This window comes from Nannobrachium achirus (genome assembly GCF_963921795.1).
Source record: "Nannobrachium achirus genome assembly, chromosome: 1".
Taxonomy (NCBI): Eukaryota; Metazoa; Chordata; class Actinopteri; order Myctophiformes; family Myctophidae; genus Nannobrachium; species Nannobrachium achirus.
In genome coordinates this window covers 47,353,710-47,370,425 of record NC_137810.1, presented here as the reverse complement: position 1 = coordinate 47,370,425, position 16,716 = coordinate 47,353,710, and the positions used below count along the sequence as shown (strand labels likewise).

Sequence of the window (16,716 nt, the reverse complement as noted above, 5' to 3'; positions counted from 1 at the left end):
CGCATCTGTGTGAGTGCGGCCTGACAGATTCTGCTGTTAGCAGAATCTGTCTTGGGAGATTACAGTAGGTAATAAGTAACCAGATTCCTGTTTGAATTATACTGAGAAATGATCAGTCACACTAATCCTTGTTAACATGCACTGTAGTACTGTATGATTGATTGAGTCCGCTTTTGTTTAAAACACGTCACAATAAAGAGGGCTTGCTGAAAACGTAACCTCTCTGTTTGCGGTCGCCAGGATTCTGGGGCTGAACCTCTTCAAGCTGGCCGAACCCAAGCGACCGCTGAAACCTCGGAGGAAAGAGAGGAAGAAAGTGACGGCTCAGAATCTGGCTGACGGAGACATCAAGCTGCTGCTTAACGTCATCAGGGCCTACGACATCCCCGTCCGCAGGCCGTATGCCAGGTATGACCTCCATATCCCGTATAACACAAAAAGGTCCTGGGGACTTGTTTCCATTGTGGTACTATCAGGGTTCCCACGGTCATGAAATTCCTGGAAATATTTTGAAATTAGAAACATATTTTTCCAGTATTGGAAAAGGGGGGCAGACCTCTATTCAGAAACACCCCTACTTAGAAACATCCCTATTCAGAAATACCCCCACTGAGGTTAGGGTTTAGGTTAGGTTTAGGTGACACCTCCATTTAGAATAATGGAAGTCAATCTTCTGAATAGCAATGTTAGCCGATTTACATGCTCACAACGCCTCGCAACGCGAGGCGTTGTGAGCATGTAGATCTGCTATTTTCACAATAGAACCCTGTTATACAAAATTCCTCAACTTTTAGTGCTCGTCAGGGTGCCGGGTCCCCAGTTAAAACATGATTATTTTGGGGGTCACGGCCTGAAAAGGTTGAGAACCACTGGCATACACTACCTGTCTTTGGGCATTGCGCATAGGAGTAAGCGACCTGTTATTGAGCTCAATTATTGTTATATAGTCCTGGAAAATGGGTTAAATATTCTGGAAAAGTTTTGGAAAAGTTTGGGAAATTAATTGGTAAAGATGTGTGGGAACCCTGTACTATGTATTCAACTCATCAACATGTTTACAAATAGGATGATTTTTGTATTGATTCATTTTGTATTACAGCAAACCACTGTCATCAAAATCAGCTCGAACTTTCAGCGAGTCGTTTGAGGCGGGCCAGCCTTCCCAGAGTGTTATGCCGGGCTGTGATTGGCTTCTGGATCAGGTACGCTATACACGGAGCAGACAGCTAGCTGCAAGTAGACCCTCCCCGAAAAATGATGATTTATCTTCTGGCTGGTGTTCTCCTCGCTACTGAGTACAAAACACTGATGTTGGTCTACAAAGGGAAGCTGTCTGAACCTTCCCTAAAACACCTGGGACAACATTCCACACGTCAATTCTTTATGTGGCGTATCTGTCAGTGTTTAAATCATCCAATGGGTAAACCCTTGAAAAAACACAGGGTGACATCACCAACTTGGTGACCTCACCAACAACAAGTGTCTGTGTCTGTGCCCGTAACCAATCAAAGACCTTATTCTTAGTGACGTCACCATCAACAGCCAATGAGGGACCAGCATTCTTCGTGACCATCAACGACCTGAAATAAATAACAAGGCGCGCTCTGCTGGCGTTTTGTTTTGTTTTTTTGTTTCACATTTTTATCCCACGATTTTGCAACCCATTTTCACCCAGTGCCAATTGTCTATGTAATCCTGGGCTCTGCTCTCCCTCTGCCGCGCCTGGGGAGACAACGGACTGACCTCATGCTTCCTTCAATGCATGAGTAGTCCAAGTTGTTTCTTTTCACCTGACAGGGGGGATCTCCCCAGGATGGACGTAGCGCGTGGAAGGAACACGTTATTCCAACCAGTTCCTTTCCCCTCCATCAAGCGCCCCGGCTGGCCAGGGGGAGGCATTATTGAGACCAGGATTATGCATGTTTTTGTGAGGGTATCAACCCTAGGAGATACGGGGAGAACATACAAACTCCACACAGAAAGGCCCTAAATTGCCTAAATTGTAATAATCGTCCATGTTGGTCTCCTAGGTACAAGTGAGACCGTTTGTGGAGGTGACCTTTCAGCGAACGGTTCTTCAAACCACCACTGCAGATGGACCAAACCCCTGCTGGAACGAGGAGCTGGAACTACCTTTTAGGTTCATAACTGTGTGACTTTCTGTCGTTGTATTTACATTAGATATAAATAGAGGATAGTATTATCTTCAGTGGCAAGCAGTAATTCACACATTCTTAACCCCTAACTTGAATTCGTCTCTGTTTAAGTTATTATATCATGTGGTGTGCATACCATACCGTTATTATTACATTTGGTAATTCTTCCGACAAAATTTAAATTTGAATTTATATGAGATCTGTTTGCTGTTCATGTAAAGGCAATATAAAGGCAAAGACAATCCCAAATCAGCCTTAATCCATATTAAAAAACTATTGGTGACTAACTTTGCTATCATAGCAAAACAATGCACAGACAAGCTGAGAAAATAACGTCATCGTAGGAAGTTATTAAAGTTATTCATGGGAACCAGCAACATAATACAAAGCTGACAGATGAAAGTTGTTTAAAAGTAATTTATTTGTGGCTCCACCCTATAGCGCTCCGAACGGTGACTACAGCACGGGCAGTCTGCAGTCCAACAAGGACGAGGTCTTCATCAACATCTTTGATGAGATGATTTACGAGACGGGAGTGGTGGTGAGTCCATATCAGCTCAGGGACACACGGTCACATAACTAATGCATATCACCAGTCTGAAGCTTTAACCACTTAAAGAGGTGGTGCCAGTTGACAGTATTTCATTAGACCCCCTGGTGTGGTTGTTATGAGCAATTATGTATTCCCTTTTGTATTTTGGGTTTCTTCCTCAAGGCTGCCACCTTGTGGGTCAAAAGTGCTGATCCAAAAACACAGATAGAATGACATCATATAATCATTCCCTCCCCTTTTACCATTCACCCAACACTGTGGGCATACTTAATGAACTGGTTTTAACTCTTTCTGTACAGTTTTTTGGAAAACTCTTCCTCCTAGTATAATCATAATACCTGATAATCATGTTTTGAGGGGGGGGGGGGGGGGGGGTCATGGCACCTCATCTTTAAACCCCAGCATTCCGTATTGTGGCCAAAGCTTTTGCAAAAAAATAGCAGATCCACAAGCTCACAACACGTAGCGCTGCGACGCGTTGTGAGCTTGTCGATCAGCTATTTTTCTGCGAAGGCTTTCCCCACAATAAAACAGAAAATACACTGGTATAGAGCCCTGAGAGCCCTGTCATATATAGGGTTCAAGTGGTTAATCTGAGAACTGTGGTTCCCAACCTTTTCTTGTTCTGGGCCCAGTTGAAAATCTCCAAAGCATTCGCAGCCCACCCATCTGACCATTTACTGTAAGTGGACAGATGGGTGGGCCGGTGTGTTTTCAAAGCATGTTTATTTTTAATTCATTGTGCTTCTGGCTTGGATCAATCGCACTAAAACAGTATACTTTAAGTGTCCATTTATGTGTATCCCAATGAGTATTTTAGTGTTTTGCCAATTATTCACGGCCCACCAGTTGCCCCCGAACTATAGGTTGAGAACCACTGCTTTATCATCTCCTTGATCAACAACTTAAAGCTGCAATCAGTCACTTTAATGTCGTCCCCGGGATTTGAACCCAGGTGGACGACATTCTACTGTACAGTATGACAGAAAGCTTGTTTGAGCTCAGGATGAACTGTGCTTAGACTTGACAACCAGTAGTGGTCCTAAGTCCTAACACTACTGGTTTACAAGAACTTTACCATACAGATTGGTCAAAATAATGTTTAATTCACGTTATTGATTGCAGCTTTATGCCCTATTTTATCTTTTTAATTGTGAACTCGCTACCACCTTAAGCTTGTAGATCGGCTATTTTCCCAAGGTAAACCTCCTTCTCACCACCAGGATGACGAGGACAGGGGGACGTCGGTTCACACGCGGGTGGAGAAACACTGGCTGGGCTGCGTGAAGATCCCCTTCAGTACCATCTACTCCCAGTCCAGAGTAAGAGTCTTCACTTTTTTTTCCCTTTTTTTAAAAATTTATGTTTATTGTTTCTTTTTCTTTTTTCACACATAACACAATAGATACATTCACACCCATTCACTCACCCCCACACACACAGCCTACCCCCTTCACATGCCCATTGATAGTCACCTTGTTTACAAAATGAAACAACGAAAAATTAAATAAAAAACAATTCAGATGACATTGTTCACATCATTTTCTTTTTTTTCCCCATTTCTTTTCCTTTTCTCTTTAACCATACATTGCCATTGTGAATAAGCACACTATTTTCAGGTATTTGTCTCCACAGCACCCCTATACACCTCCCAAAGCTGTTCAAAATCGCTCTGTCTACCCCCAACTATATAAGTCAGTCTCTCCAGCCCAATAGAGTTCATGAGTTCTCGATGCCACATTCTCAACGTGGGGAGCTTTTCCAGCATAATGCCACCACTCTTCTAGCTTGGAGAAGACCAAAATCTAAGATTTTTGTTAGTTTTGCTGGCTGTATAAAGTTCTTCACTGATTGGTTGATTGAATATTATTAATAAGTTAGTTAACAGTGGTCCTTTGTACTCAAGGTAGGGCATTCACGAATAGTGATTTTTAGTATTCGAATTATTCGACCTCAAAGTATTCGAATAGTCGAATATTCGAGAGGCGAACATTGTGAAAAGAGCCGATCTACATGCTCACAACGCTTGTGAGCATGTAGATCTGCTATTTTCACAATATTTATCTGCGGAACAGAGTCACATTAAATGTAATGCCTACAATTCCAAGTGCTTGTCAGGGTGGGGGTCCCCTGTTCAAATATGTTTATTTTGGGAGTCACAACCTAAAAAGGTTTGAGAACCCCTGGTACAGAGCACTAACAAATTCATCCACCAGGGGCATTGACAACTCATTCTTATGACTTCCTAATCTATCTAGCCAAGCTTTATAAACTATATATTTTTTAAAGAGAAAACAATAAAAAAAAAAAAAAAAGCGAATATTCTACTTCGGTGAACAACGTCGAATAGTGACTTTGATATTCGAATAGTCGAATATTCGAATATTTGGTGAATGACCTAACTCAAGGCATACATTACAATACATAACGGTAAAAGCTCCAGTAGCAGCAAATATATACCGTTGCTGTCGGGCAGAAAACTCTTATCTCCATAGTCTAACTTTTTGTGTGTTTCCACGAGTGGCCATCCTCCGTTCATGTGGCTCATTGGGTTTGTTTGGACACAGATCGACGGCACGTTCAAGGTGGACACGCCGCCGGTGCTGCTGGGATACAGCAAGGAGCGCAGCCTGGGCAGCGAGGGAGGCTATGACGCCATACGCAGCCTGAGCGAGGGAGCCTTCATCACACTCTTCATCACCATCGAACCCCAGCTGGTGCCAGGGGAGTCCATCAGGGAACGGGTAAAAAAAGAAACTCCTTTTTGCCCCATGGCTTCATAGTAGGGCATTCACGAATAGTGATTTTTAGTATTTGAATTATTCGACCTCAAAGTATTCGATTGACTGGCCAAACTGTCAAATAGTAAGTAAGCAAGAGGCGAACATTGTGAAAATAGCCTATCTACATGCTCACAACGCCTCGCGTTGTGAGCATGTAGATCTGCTATTTTCACAATATTTATCTGCGGAACCGAGTCACATTAAATGTAATACCTACAATTCCAAGTGCTTGTCAGGGTGGGGGTCCCCAGTTCAAATATGTTTATTTTGGGGGTCACGGCCTAAAAAGGTTTGAGAACCCCTGGCTGGTATAGAGCATTAACAAATTCATCCACCAGGAGCACTGACAACTCATTCTTATGACTTCCTATCTAGCCAAGCTTTATAAACTATATATTTTTTAAAGAGAAAACAATAAAAAAATGGAATATTCGACTTCGGTGAACAACGTCGAATAGTGACTTTGATATTCGAATATTTGGTGAATGCCCTACTTCATAGTAGCGCTGTCACCATTACAACATTTGAGACAGGGGTGCCCAAAAGTTAGATTGTGATCTACCAGTAGATCACGCAGGATGTGCAGGTAGACCACATAACATGCCCCTAACAAATATATATATATATATTATTAAAATATAAAGTAAAGATATTTATAAACTAAAATCACGTAACCCCTCTTTTTGGCATCTGTTCACTTGAATTAAGGTGACTTGATTGATTGACATCAAGAAGTGCCTATCAGCTCTCTTTATGGCATCTAAAATAGGCAAACCCCCCCACAATGCAATGCTTTGTTTTCAAGAGTCCGTAGCATTACAAAGAACCTGAAAACAGAATGGGATGAAGACTTTTTCTCCCACTATTTCCCATTTCAAGTGCGTTTGTCTTATATGTAACACCAGTACCGTGTTCCAAAGCCCCCTCACGTACATTTTTTGGGGGTGGGTAGATCATGTTGAGCTGGTCATTTTAAAAGTACTGTAGATCTCAAGTCAAAAAAGTGTGGGCACCCCTGATTTAAGTTGACCATTAATTGTCACACAAATAATTGCGTTGCGTTTGCCTTTTAGGTTTCGTTATCAAAAATATTGCACAGGGCAGATATTACAAATGATATACAGTATATACTTACTTATATATACTTACTTAATTTCAAAACATTTAAAAATAGCTGATATACAAGCTACAACGTGACACGTTGTAAGAGGACCATCAACTTCTCCATTGTTACGTATCTTATATACAGTAGTACAGGGTTCCCCAATTAGTTTTCCCTAAGGGCCGAAGTATGTCTAGGGTACCAAGCCGAGGGCCACAACATTGCAGGGGGTGACGGTAGCGTTCCCACTACTCCAGCGACAGCTTTCGTCGTTGTCGGGTGAAAATCCAAAACCGTTCTAAATTACCTTTTGAATTCTAAATTCAAAAGGTATTTAAAAGAAAGCCGTAAGTCCTCTCTTCACACTGTCGAACACTCATAATATGATTGATTTTGTGTGTGTTTGTGTTGTGTGTGTGTGTGTGTGTGTGTGTGTGTGTGTGTGTGTGTGTGTGTGTGTGTGTGTGTTCAGTACATGTACATTTCATACATTGATCATATTGGTCATAGCACACTTGACGGGTGTGCATTATCTTCAGCCCTGCCTGGCTTGCCAATAGTGTGTGCCAGTGGTGACGCAATTGTAGTCCTTAGCGGCCATTTCTTGGGTCAAAACACAGATGTTTCAATTGTTTGATTGCATAGAACTAATGCTCTAGTCCAATCAGAACACCTGTGTAAGGCTGTGTTGACCCAAGAAATGGCCGCTCTAGAACTACATATTGGCATTGTCCCTGAAATTCACATGAAAACTGCTAGTGTAGCTGCTTACAAGGCATCGACTATGGAAACAATAAAAGCGATCGGCACAGCTGATTTCTTTGTTTGATGAGACCCGTGTGGATCAGATTGATTCGTCGGAACTACCTTTTGTATAATTGCAGATATTATCCTTCTCTCTCTCTCTGTGTGTGTGTGTGTGTGTGTGTGTGTGTGTGTGTGTGTGTGTGTGTGTGTGTGTGTGTGTGTGTGTGTGTGTGTGTGTGTGTGTGTGTGTGTGTGTGTGTTGTGTACATTGTGCAGTAACTAAGTGTGTGTAAATATATATTTACGTGTAAATGTATACATATGAGTCTCTATACTGTATGTAGATACATTTACATTGGTGCAAAAAATCAGCTACTTGATCATACTACAGCGTCAAAAGCATCAAAAGTAGCAGATCTACAAGTTTTGAGCTTGTACAGGGTTCCTACGGTCATGAAATTCCTGGAAATATTTTGAAATTAGAAAAGTATTTTTCCAGTACTGGAAAAGTTTTGGAATTGATCAAGGGTCCTGGGAAGGTCCTGGAAAAAATAGCTATGCATTGTCTTTGGTTATTGATTTTGTTAATTCCTCTGAAATGACAAATTAAACATGGGCCAAATTGTCAAAATTAGAGGCAGAAATTGTGAAAATAGCAGATCTACATGCTCACAACGCCTCGCAACGCGAGGCGTTGTGAGCATGTAGAAAGTCTATTTTCACAATAAAACCGTGTTATACAAAATTCCTCTACTCTTAGTGCTCATCAGGGTGCCCGGGTCCCCAGTTCAAATATGATTATTTCGTGGGTCAGGGCCAGAAAAGGTTGAGAACCACTGCCATACACTACCTGTCTTTGGGCATTGCGCAATGCGCATAGGAGTAAGCGACTCGTTATTGAGCTGAATTATTGTTATACAGTCCTGGAATTCGAGTTAAATATTCTGGAAAAGTTTTGGAAATTAATTGGTAAAGATGTGTGGGAACCCTGCTTGTAGATCTGCTACTTTTGATTAAAAAAAGTTTGAATCCTCAAAAGTAACAAAGTTGGACATATGAGTTTTCCATCCGACAGAGATGATATTATGTGTGTGTGTGCATATCCAAGTGTCATGTGCCAGTGTGTGGTGTGTGTTTAAAACAGTGTGTTGTTTTACAGTGTCTGTGTGTTTGTTTGTTTTTTACATCACTGCATTTATTTGTTTTGATTTTCATTTATTTTATTTGTTCTTTCTCATTTCATTTTCCTTTTCTCCGTTTGTTTTGTTCTGCCGCATTGCCTAGATAAAGGAAGTGAAGGTAAATGTTTACTGGGATAACGATGTACGGTAGACTTACTTTTTTGGAAGATTTGACAATAAGTGTTTTGATGAATCTGTCATGGTTAAAATGGAGTTTTGAAGTTACAATGGGTTTGTATAGGAACGGGCCCTGAAGTGGAGAGTGTCTGATAAAATGAATATCAAATATCTAAATATTGAATCAAGGAAATAGGCCTAAAATTATTGAATGCTTTAACCAGTGAAAAATAGCAGATATACAAGCTCACAGCGCAGCACCGAGTGCCGCGCTGCGAGCTTGTAGATCTGCTATTTTTGGAGAAAAAAAGTCGTGAAAATGTGTGCAAATCTTTGAATATATGTATTTTCAAAGCGAACGTTTGTAACTCAAATTTTGCTTCTGGGTGGTCCCTGGAACGAAATATTTTGAGATGGGGGTCCGTGGCCAAATACATATCATCTTGGGGGTCCTTGACATGAAAAGGTTTGAGAACCACTGACTTAGCAGTCTCTCAAGAACAGACTAACTGAGCTCCATTTAAGTGAAAAGGACCTTTTCTTTGACGATGGCTGGCCAGATTGCTGACATAGAAACATAGGTTGTTCAAAAAATCTTAGAAGGATTCAAAAGACACTTATAGAATCGGGTCAAAATTCACATTTTCACGATTTTTCAAAAATAGCAGATCTACAAGCTCGCATCGCGGCACTCGATGCTGCACTGTGAGCTTGTAGATCTGCTATTTTTCAATAGTTAAAGCATAAAATAATGATACACAATATAGTGTACCCGTTCTAAATGGGTTAAAACCGTCCAGGCTCCAGGATGTTCACAAAAGCCTGATTAGACGATAAAATGAGCAAAAGTTTTTTTTTAAAAGTGGAATATCCCTTTAAGAGCGTCTGCTAAAATTGCTAAATTGTAAGTTGTTATGTGTTAACCCCGTGTTCTCTGTAACATCCCGCACCCTCCTCCTCCTCCTCAGTTTGACACCCAGGAGGATGAGCGCCTCCTGCAGGCCTCAGAGAGGTATGAGAGGGAGGCGGCGCGGGGCTTCCCCGACCGGCCCTGCCTCACCACCGTCATCGACATCAACGGCAAGACGGTGTTCATCACCCGCTACGTCCGACCTCTCAACCCCCCGCAGGAGCTGCTGGACGCCTTTCCCAACAGCCCCCAGGAGGCCATGGTCAGTCCTCAACCCCCTGTGTTTCTTCTTTTAGCCCCCAGGAGGCCATGGTCAGTCCCCAACCCCCTGTGTTTCTTCTTATATCATTTATATGTATATAATTATATATAGGGCAGGGTTCCCCAATAGGCTTCCCGCGGGCCATTTGCAGCCCGCAGGGGGCTACTGTCTGGCCCACACACCAACCCCAGTAATAATGGTGGTATAAGAGCAGCAACAACACTAGTATAGCGTCGTTGTCGGGTGGAAATCTCGTATCTCCAAATTTGTACGTTCTTTTGCAAATCATACAAGGCCGTTGCACAAAAGTAGTGAAAACAGCAGATCTACAAGCACAGTTGTGTGCTTGTAGATCGGCTGTTTTCACTAGTTTAAATCATTTTTAAAATTATAAATTCAAAACGAACGGTTTTGGTGACGAAAGCTGTCACTGGAGTAGTGGGAACGCTACCGTCGCCCCCTGCAATGTTGTGGCCCTCGGCTTGGTACCCTAGACATAATTCGGCCCTTGGGGAAAACTAATTGGGGAACCCTGATATAGGGTAACAGGTAAGGTGCGCACCTTGACGTAATAATATAAAATATTATAAATATAATAAAATATTTAAAACGTCTTAAGTAAAAGACGGTATACATGATCATTACATGCTTAAACTTTTTACAATTAAAGGTCTAATATTTCTACAATTGCTTCAATAAGCAAAACATAAATAAAATTAAGTCTGATAATGATCTACCGTGCATGTTCACATCGTGTATACTTTCTTTTACTTAAAGGAGTAGTTCATCCCCAAAATGACTTTTTTTCTTTTGATTACTCATGCCATGGAGAGTAGAGTTCAATAATATTTTTAGTTTTTTGTCACATTCCTAAGACAAAAATGTTATTTGAGAAAATTTACCCCCATTGATTCCGGATGGGTACCCGTTTCGAAACGGGTCCCCATCCGGAACGAATGGGGGTAAATGTATTGTTATCACATTTTTGTCTTAGGAATGCGACAAAAAACTAAAAATATTATTGAACTCTAGTCTCCATGGTGTGACTAATCAATAGAAAAAAAGTCATTTTGGGGGTGAACTACTCCTTTAAGACCATTTTTCTAATATTTAATTTTTTATCATTTTGGACAAAATAGCCAATTTTACATTGAGGTGCCCAGATGTCCGAGGTGCCCACTTGACCAGTATCTGTATATAGAGATATAGCTATCGTTTGGCCCGATACTACTGGTCATTGTTTTTCTCTTTTGAGGACCTCGGTGTGTTCAGTGACTGCTTGGTGCCCGCTCGTTGACTGCTCAGTGACCGCTTGGTGACCACTTTCAACCTGCCGTCCCTATTTTGGGCATAGCAAACGTTTAAAAAAAATAGGCGACCTACAATCTCTCAACACGCTTGTGGGGATGTGCCTTTTTTTTTAAGCTTTGAAAAGAGCTTAAGTAGTTACAGTTCATTTCATGTGTTTATTTCTTTACCTATCAAAATATATATGTTTGCTCTCAAATAGAAACTTTAATGGAAGTTTTCCGCATTGATTCGAAAATAATGCAGACTTTGACAAAATGTGGATGCAAACATCAGTAATTGGTGGTGGTCTAGGTCGGCATTGGAGCCTTACATCTGACATCAGTCGGGCTCCAATCTGGGAACCCATTCGGTAAAAAGAAGAAAAAAAGGTGTCGAGACAGGAACTCGGTTTGGCTCCACCCCTTTCTTAGCCCACTTCCTCCCGGGGGCTTCTGTGTTTATTCCTACTAACAGCAACGGAGGGACAGCTGCTTCTTCAAAAGCAACGCCACATGTTTAGGGGCTGACAGAATGTGTCTTGTGAGATCAGTCAGGCTCTAGATGGGATTCTGTCTCACTGTGATAATGTCCTGTGTCTCTAGATGGGATTCTGTCTCACTGTGATAATGTCCTGTGTCTCCAGATGGGATTCTGTCTCACTGTGATAATGTCCTGTGTCTCTAGATGGGATTCTCACTGTGATAATGTCCTGTGTCTCTAGATGGGATTCTCACTGTGATAATGTCCTGTGTCTCTAGATGGGATTCTGTCTCACTGTGATAATGTCCTGTGTCTCTAGATGGGATTCTCACTGTGATAATGTCCTGTGTCTCTAGATGGGATTCTCACTGTGATAATGTCCTGTGTCTCTAGATGGGATTCTGTCTCACTGTGATAATGTCCTGTGTCTCTAGATGGGATTCTCACTGTGATAATGTCCTGTGTCTCTAGATGGGATTCTCACTGTGATAATGTCCTGTGTCTCTAGATGGGATTCTCACTGTGATAATGTCCTGTGTCTCTAGATGGGATTCTCACTGTGATAATGTCCTGTGTCTCTAGATGGGATTCTGTCTCACTGTGATAATGTCCTGTGTCTCTAGATGGGATTCTGTCTCACTGTGATAATGTCCTGTGTCTCTAGATGGGATTCTGTCTCACTGCGATAATGTCCTGTGTCTCTAGGAGTTGGTGGCCAGGTTTGTGTCTCTCATCCCCTCCCTGCCGGACAGCGTGTCTTTCTCCAGCGTGTGTGACCTGTGGAGCACCTGTGATGTGAGTGAAGCTCACTATTCCACAAACTCTGAATGCTATAGCCTATATAGAGCCTGGAACTACAACTCCTCAACGTCGAGTAATGGAAGCTGGCATTTCCATTCATGAAAATATATTTTAAAATGTAATTTCTGATAAGCAGCAAGCTAAATATCGTCGTTGTCGGGTGGAAACCTCGTATGTCCAAGTTTCAAATTTGTACGTTCTTTCGCAAAGTTCCTTGCTTCATCATACAAGGCTGTCGCACAAAAGTAGTGAAAACAGCAGATCTACAAGCACACAGTGTGCTTGTAGATCGGCTGTTTTCACTAGTTTAAATCATTTTGAAAATGGTGAATGCAAAACGAACGGTTTTGGACATACAAGGTTTCCACCCGACAATGACGATATGCTTATGTGATTTTTATTTATATTAGGATAAATGTGCGCTGTTAAAAATGAAACGGAAGTGGGGAGGAGGCTTCACTTCCGCTTTAACCGGGCACTCATCATAAGAGCTTCCGTCTCCCAGACTGTATGACGGGAGCATTTGCAAATCGCGGAGTCAACAGTCTGGCCACGCACGCTAGACTAGGACCTTCGTGAAGGCAGAAGGAAACTGCAAACTAAAAGCCTTCCTTCCTGTTCCTGTTTTCAGCAATTCCTGACCCTCCTGGCCGGCGACGAGGAAGAGCACGCCGTGCTGCTGTGCAACTACTTCCTGTCCATGGGCAAGAAGGCGTGGCTTATCGTGGGCACCGCCATCCCCGAGGTCAGTGCCGCCAAGTATCGCTTGGAAGGTTCTTTGACTTGCTTTGTACGGTATGATGTTGCAGCAGGACCCCCGAATGATTTCTACGCCCCAACCACTACCACTTTTGTGTATTTTGATCTTCACACTGAGCACTATAACTATATTTATATGGTTCACTATTGTATTTGTTATAGTTGTGATTTGAACTCTGCCATCCACTTGACCATTTTCTAAACTATATTCTTATAGTTATAGTGCTCGACTGCTCGTATTCTTTCAGTGTGGTTCTGTAAAAGGAGAGGGATACAAATGGATCTGTATGCTTGTTTGTCCGTCTGTCTGTGCGGGGCTAATGTCGCAAACCACTTACTATTTACCCATCTCATTCGCGAATATTTCATGAACTGAAAAGAGGCTCATTTTTGAGGACTTTAAAGTGCACTACTGATTGGTCAGCCTTGTGAACCAGCCTCTCCCGGAAATCTACTTTTTCATTCGATTTCCGGAGGAGGCTGGTGCTGACTGTAGAATATTGTTGTGTGTGTTGTACTAGGATCTTACAGCCTATGTTCTGTGAGTTTTTTTAGGGTCTTACAGCCTATGTTCTGTGTGTTTTTCTAGGATCTTACAGCCTATGTTCTGTGTGTTTTTTTAGGGTCTTACAGCCTATGTTCTGTGTGTTTTTCTAGGGTATTACAGCCTATGTTCTGTGTGTTTTTCTAGGGTCTTACAGCCTATGTTCTGTGTGTTTTTCTAGGGTCTTACAGCCTATGTTCTGACTGTAGAACAGAACCGCTACATTATCTGGAACCCCAGCAGTGGACAGTACTATGGACAGTATGACACCTTCTGCCCCCTGCAGGCCGTAGGCTGCATAGTCAACACTGACAACGTGAGAGAACATGATGATCATAGATATACACTGTACACTGCATCCATTCACTATTCATCAATACATGTGGTTCTCTAACTTCTTCATGCCAAGGATCCCCAAATGTATACATATAATTGTCCACGGCGCCCCACATTTCTGCCAGGAACCCCTATAAGAAATGTATGTCAAAAAAATAAAAATAAGACGTTCACATAATTTCAAGATTTTTCAAACATTTAAGCGGCCCGTTTGAGGAAATAAGACAGAAACTAAAAAACGAATAAATAATAATCCGAGAATAGGATTATTGCTGGTCCTAGCGCCCCGAAGGTGCTGTGTCCAAGGTTCTTATAACATATACCGGTATACATTTATGTCTGCGTATTGTAATTATGTAAAAGCCGCAAAATTGACCTGCCAGCGACCTTGGCGTTGTTTTACACACAGGCTGCCTTTACCAATCGGTCTATTAGCATTTGCTAAGTTTCTTTTTTCTTCTCTCTTGTTCATAAACCTGGTTATCTGGGGGAAGTCATTAATTAGATGATTATTTTGTGTTTCAGGTGTGGTTCAACATTCAGCAGTATAGCGCCCCCATGAGGATGAGTTTTGACATCACCAAAGCCAACCTGTGGAAGCCCTTCTTCTCTCGTTCCTTCAACCATCCTGGGCTGGCCAGTGTACAGGTGACTGTCCAGGGTTTATGGATGCTCCCGTTTGTTCCTCATCTGTAACCTTCTCTGTTCCAGGGGGGCTGCTTGGAAATGTTGAAAGCATTCGTGGCTAGGGATGTGACGATAAGTGGTATTATCTTTATCGTGATAAAAAACATTCACTATAATCGTATTGTGGAGATTTAATTTATCGCAATATTATCCTCCGTCGTGCACTGGGATCAATTCACCTTTTATTTGCCGAGCTGCATATCCGGTACCATTTAAACCCTCTATAATTGGTAAAAGGTACAGGTACTTACAGTCTTTTTCTCACTCTCTATCAAATGTCTTAGCCAAAAAATAGCCGATCTACAAGCTCACAACACGTTGCGTTGCAGTGAGCTTGTAGATCTGCTATTTCTTTGGCAAATCACACTTTATCACGTATTATCGTGATAATATCGTAAATCGCGATTTATTTTTGTCACAATAATCGTGATATAAAATGTTCATATCGTCCCATCCCTATTAATGGCCTCCACCACGCCCAAGTTTCCAGAGCTATTAGATTAAGTAGATTTAATTCAAACCAATCAGAAATCGTGCTCCAAAAACGGTGCTTCCGCTTTGGGACCGGAAACGGATATGCTTTTTTGGGGGGCGGGACAACATGCTCCTCCGTGTCAATCTCTCCTCCGTTAAGGTCCTCGTTAGACAACGCTGGAGCTGCTGCAGCAAATATGTCATGGATTTTACTTATTGTTGCGGACCACGACGTGCGTGCGGATTGTGCACGATCCATCCTGTGCACAGTCATGCACGATGCACTAACCTAGTGTACTTTAAGTTCTTATTGGTATTACACTGAAAACACGTTTTTGATTTTTTTAGTGTGGTTGAGCCACAGTACCTGTCCGACTTTCTTTCCATCTTTCTGGATAAACTGCTCCTCGCACAGTTTTGGTGGCACGCAATTTGGCTATATGTCAAATTGACTGGCTTCATTGGGATTTGGGACTCATCTGCTTGCATTGACTTGAATGGGAAAATGCAAAAATCTTTTCCCAAATATGGAGATGACTGACATCATAGATGTCGATCTCATAGACCACATGAGACTGACACAATATGTCCATATATGGGCATTCCTAAGATATGGGCTTAATATTGTTGATGTGATCTCCATATATGGGCATAAAAGGGACATGGATGGAATTAATTTCCAAGTGTGACTCGCGCCACGGCAACCACACTTGCAATTTCCCCGAATTGCATCTTTCTATTTTTTTGTTAGTTTTTCAAGAAAAACAAAAACAAAACAATAACTCACATCTCCTGTCTCATTTAGCCGGAGGAGCTGGTGTATCAGCGAACGGATAACGCGGCCTATGCTGAACTACAGGACAGGCAAGTGGTGGAAGCTTACAGTATGTGTTTGTGTGTGACTCTGACAATCACTTTAATTATGCTGTTAATCACTAGTACAGGTTAAAGCCCAAGGGAATGTATTAGATTCTCTAACATACATGGTAACATTATTTTGTGACTATACTATACTATCGTCACTGGTTTTGGACATACAAGGTTTCCACCCAACAACGACGCTATACTATACTGGCGCAGACTGATCAAGTTATATTATAAATCTAATATTGTCACGAAACATAATTCTCCAAAATCGTCTCAATTCGATTGAATCAATTCTCAGGCTGTTTCCCTTTTAACCTGTTATTCAGATGCCTTATTTCAGGATTCAAATTCTAAAATAGCAAAAAACTTCTAATCAGGCCGCAGCAAGCAGCGAGCAAATCGACAAGCACATTGCTCGAGCTTGTAGATCTGCTACTTTTTAAACTTCTATGTGACGCTGTGACTACTGATCAAGTAGGGCATTCATTTAGGGCTGTCACAATTATTACATAATCGTGTAATCGCAATTATTTGAGGTAATCGTAATTATTTTGCATAATCGTCATAATCATTTCTATGTTGAGAAGTGTTAATATAGTTTCAAACACTTTGAAAAAGTAGTGGAACTAGCTGATCTACAAGCTCCGTTGTGAGCTTGTAGATCGGC

At 41.7% G+C, this 16,716-nt stretch overlaps 1 protein-coding gene across 1 annotated transcript in view; it reads left to right on the top strand.

Annotated features, from left to right (window-relative positions):
- Window positions 1-16,716, top strand: part of cc2d2a (coiled-coil and C2 domain containing 2A) — a gene marked incomplete at both ends in the record, with an annotated part of 54,904 nt that overhangs the window by 34,565 nt on the left and 3,623 nt on the right. Inside the window, 13 exons of the mRNA XM_080729782.1 lie at window positions 241-408; window positions 1,100-1,202; window positions 2,031-2,140; window positions 2,598-2,694; window positions 3,933-4,031; window positions 5,277-5,453; window positions 8,626-8,640; window positions 9,608-9,811; window positions 12,287-12,376; window positions 13,014-13,127; window positions 13,867-14,001; window positions 14,547-14,669; window positions 15,988-16,046. Coding sequence (XP_080585908.1) covers window positions 241-408; window positions 1,100-1,202; window positions 2,031-2,140; window positions 2,598-2,694; window positions 3,933-4,031; window positions 5,277-5,453; window positions 8,626-8,640; window positions 9,608-9,811; window positions 12,287-12,376; window positions 13,014-13,127; window positions 13,867-14,001; window positions 14,547-14,669; window positions 15,988-16,046 — 1,494 coding nt within the window. The remainder of the gene's footprint in view (window positions 1-240; window positions 409-1,099; window positions 1,203-2,030; window positions 2,141-2,597; window positions 2,695-3,932; window positions 4,032-5,276; window positions 5,454-8,625; window positions 8,641-9,607; window positions 9,812-12,286; window positions 12,377-13,013; window positions 13,128-13,866; window positions 14,002-14,546; window positions 14,670-15,987; window positions 16,047-16,716) is intronic.